The sequence below is a fragment of the Malus sylvestris genome, chromosome 3 (genome assembly GCF_916048215.2).
Source record: "Malus sylvestris chromosome 3, drMalSylv7.2, whole genome shotgun sequence".
Classification (NCBI taxonomy): domain Eukaryota; kingdom Viridiplantae; phylum Streptophyta; class Magnoliopsida; order Rosales; family Rosaceae; genus Malus; species Malus sylvestris.
Genome location: NC_062262.1, coordinates 8,614,869 through 8,618,603, shown reverse-complemented (window position 1 = coordinate 8,618,603; position 3,735 = coordinate 8,614,869). Strand labels below are relative to the sequence as shown.

Genomic DNA, 3,735 nt, shown 5'->3' with positions numbered 1-3,735 from the left:
TAGGATGAAGCCCAGCATCATAAGCTGCTGGTTTTAGGCAAAAAAATGGCGCGAGGGAATAGGCCCAGCACGTGGGCTGGTCTGGGGTGTGCGCGCCAAGCCCAACCAAGGGCTTGCTTTGATTTGGGCCGGTTCTAGGCAAGCCCAGCAACAAGGGCTGGATTTTATGGTAGCGGGCCAAGGCAAAAGGCGAGCCCAGCAAGCAAAGCTTGCTAGCGTGATGGGCCGAGGCAAGGAAAAAGCCCAGCAAGGCTTGCAGGCCTACTGGTGGACTAATGGCTTTAGGCCCGTGAGGAAGCTAACCCAAGCCGAGGCCTGGTTGTCGGTGCATTGGCAGCAAGCCCACGGGGCTACTGCAACAGGTCTATGATGTCGAAATGACGTCGTCCAATTAATGATGTGGCTGCAGGCCAGCCAGCTTGGCTTGGTGGTGCGGCGTGGAGCCGCAAGAAATCCCAGAAATTTTTTTATTTTTATTTTTCGGGGTTAAAAACCCTAATTACTTTCAAATTAATTTCGATGTTTTGACTCACAAATTCCACATATCATAATTCCATATTGCATGAACAATTATATATATTGACAAATTATATGAAAACATATGCAATATATATAATTGGAAGGAAAATATAATATAGAGCATTCATGCATCATGGAGAATGTTTTCATGCTTCAAAGTCATTTCAAATATTTTAATTTATTTTAAAAGAACCTGATTGGCATAAAAGAATTGAGCATTTGATTGTGTAGAAGAGCCTCATCCACGATCCTTCATTTCTTTAGCTTTTGGCAAGAGCGTGCTGATAAAGTGTTGTAGACCTAATTTACTGAACTGTATTTACGGTCATGGAGAGAGGGCCCGGAGGCACAGAGAGAAGAGAGAGATGTGTTTGTGAAGTGTGTGTTATATCACCTCATTGTGCCTTTATTTATAATAGAATGCAAAGTTAAATCTTAAAGGAATACTGTTAATTCCTAAACTAAAAGCTCACTTGCATATATAAAACATCATTACAATACAAAAATAATTTATTCCATAAATAATATGAAATTTCTCTTCTAGAAAATACTCATTCATGTAGTTCTACAAGCTGTCGAGCATCATTGTAAGAGTATCTCGAATGATATAGACAATTGAATACGTAAACTCGTTTTGATGAGTTACGTATGCAAACGAAAGAAAGTAATGAAAGTACAATTTTATATTATCTATTGAACTGATAAAACATTTTTAATGAGACAAGTAAGCAACATACCATGTCACTCATAACCTATACCATTGGAAATGCTCTAACTTTCAAAATGAAAATTCCGTTGTCAAAAAAGATAAAATAAAAAATAATAATACTAGAGAGATCAAAATTTTAATTCAAAATTTATAAACTAAATGTAGTGATTATTGATGATTAGGTTATCAACTTAAATATCAATTAACGTGTTTATTTCTTATTGATGAAACATTATTTGATTTGTAAATTTTATTTTTTACAAATCATTAGTTTAAAATTTTCGTGTCATTAACATTATCCAAATAAAAATAAGCATTGCGATCGCCCATACAGGCGAGGTCATCGATCCGCACCATTTAACCATTACCAATCATAACGCACCACGTATACAGCCTAATCAACAAGCAAACCGCTCCTTAACGCTTCAATTCGAGCCGTCGATCTCCCAGTATACTCCACCGCATCCAACGGGCACTTTTCGCCACGTCATCGATCTGCGTCTGCCCCTTATCAACGACTTATATAAATACCAGACCTTGCCCACATCACTTTTTATCCCACAAATTCCAAGTCCGCCCAACTTTCGTCTTCTCAAAGTTTCCGTTTGCTTTCCGAGAAAGAAAAGCCAAGAAGATATGGCGCCCAAGGCTGAGAAGAAGCCCGCCGAGAAGAAGCCCGCGGAGGAGAAGAAGTCCGCCGTGGCGGAGAAAGCCCCCGCCGAGAAGAAGCCCAAGGCCGGGAAGAAGCTACCGAAGGAAGCCGGAGCCGCCGCCGGAGACAAGAAGAAGAAGAGATCGAAGAAGAGCGTGGAGACCTACAAGATCTACATCTTCAAGGTGCTGAAGCAGGTCCATCCTGACATCGGGATCTCCAGCAAGGCCATGGGAATCATGAACAGCTTCATCAACGACATCTTCGAGAAGCTCGCCCAGGAGTCATCCAGGCTCGCGAGGTACAACAAGAAGCCGACGATTACTTCCCGGGAGATCCAGACTGCTGTGAGATTGGTGCTGCCTGGTGAGCTTGCTAAGCATGCGGTGTCTGAGGGGACTAAGGCGGTGACTAAGTTTACTAGCTCTTGAAGAGTTAGGGTTAATGTGTTCAATTCTGTGGATTTGGGTTTGAGATTCGTTGTGAAGGAATTAGGGTTAGGGTTAGGGTTTTATGGGTTTTAATGCTTTTGATTATGTAACTATTAAGTACTGATATTGTGCTATTGCGGTTTAAATTCTAAATGAAAGTACGATTTACCTAATTGATCCATTTCCTCTGTTAGTGTTTACCCATTTTATTATTTTCTTCATTTTCTGATTTAAGTTGGTATTTCAATTATTAATGATTTGATTAAGTTGGGGGAAAAAATGCTCAAATTTTCCCAAAATTATGTTGCAATATGTGTCCCTTTTTTTGTTCTAGGATTCCTTCAAACCATTTTGTTCTTCTATCTTGTATGTTAGGGTTGGATCTTTCAATTATGTCAATTCTGGGTCTTGTTAGATATATGATATTTGATGCAGAGCTTCGAGATCCATATGAATGAAGTATGAAATGTGAAATGAAATGGTTGGTTGAGACACTGATGTATGCAGAGCTTCGAATTGGGTTTAACATTTTCCTTGCTTTTATCCGTTCTGTTAAACGAGTTCATTTTTGTTCATCACTTTTCATATTGGTGAAGAAGTACGTTATCGGATTGGTAAGTGCTTTTGCAAAACGTGGATTAGCAGGATATGTTGGTATCCAGCCTTCCTGTGAACTGTGCTTTAATTCGGAAGCTTTTTCCATAATACACATAATTGGATGAATCTCTGCCGAATGTGAAGAGTTTGCACTCATCAGCATTGTTGCGAGGTAGGAATATGCATCCATCTAAATTTTGTAGGTTGCATGTGGTTAGGTGTGTTGTGTTGTGTCCAAATCATGAATTTGGATGTATGCCTGAGGTGTTGTTTGTACCATGTATGCTGCGAAAGTTGTTTTATCCTTGTCTGTAGACATAATAAAGTGTTGGGTTTGGCCCTGGCCTGGCCTCTATATGCTGCATCATCTTGTGGTGTTTATTTTCCGATGTGACATGAACCGGATACTATTGGAGATTTGCTCTGCTACTAGTTTTGAGAAGCATCATTGGTGAGTATACTATTTTACCACATGCTTTGTAATTTAGAGTCGAAGTTGTGATGTATATAAGCAATGTTACTAGTTTTATTCTAGCTCTGATACTAGTTTGGTTTCTGGTTTGTTGCTCCTCATTTGCCCTTTGGTTGATGCCTGAAAGTAAAAGACTGCTCCAGTGGCAAGGCATAAGTGGTCGCTTCCTCAGTATTGGGAAGCTTTCTTGAAATAACTGTGTCAATGACCGTCAGGGCAATTACAGGAAGAGAACTTGGCTGCTATTGACTGCTCTTTAACTCTATTTCCCACATTTCATACAGTGGCTGAGCAATGTGGTAACATATTTCATCCCGGCAAAACCTTATTTTCGTTAATTTTCCAGTTTATCTCT

General features: G+C 39.9%; 1 protein-coding gene across 1 annotated transcript; it reads left to right on the top strand.

Annotated features, from left to right (window-relative positions):
* The first annotated feature begins 1,774 nt into the window (after positions 1-1,774).
* LOC126615273 (probable histone H2B.1) lies at positions 1,775-2,484 on the top strand. The gene has a single exon (XM_050283088.1). It carries the CDS (start codon positions 1,865-1,867, stop codon positions 2,309-2,311), a length of 447 nt encoding a protein of 148 aa, XP_050139045.1. The 5' UTR covers positions 1,775-1,864; the 3' UTR covers positions 2,312-2,484.
* Positions 2,485-3,735: the final 1,251 nt, after the last annotated feature.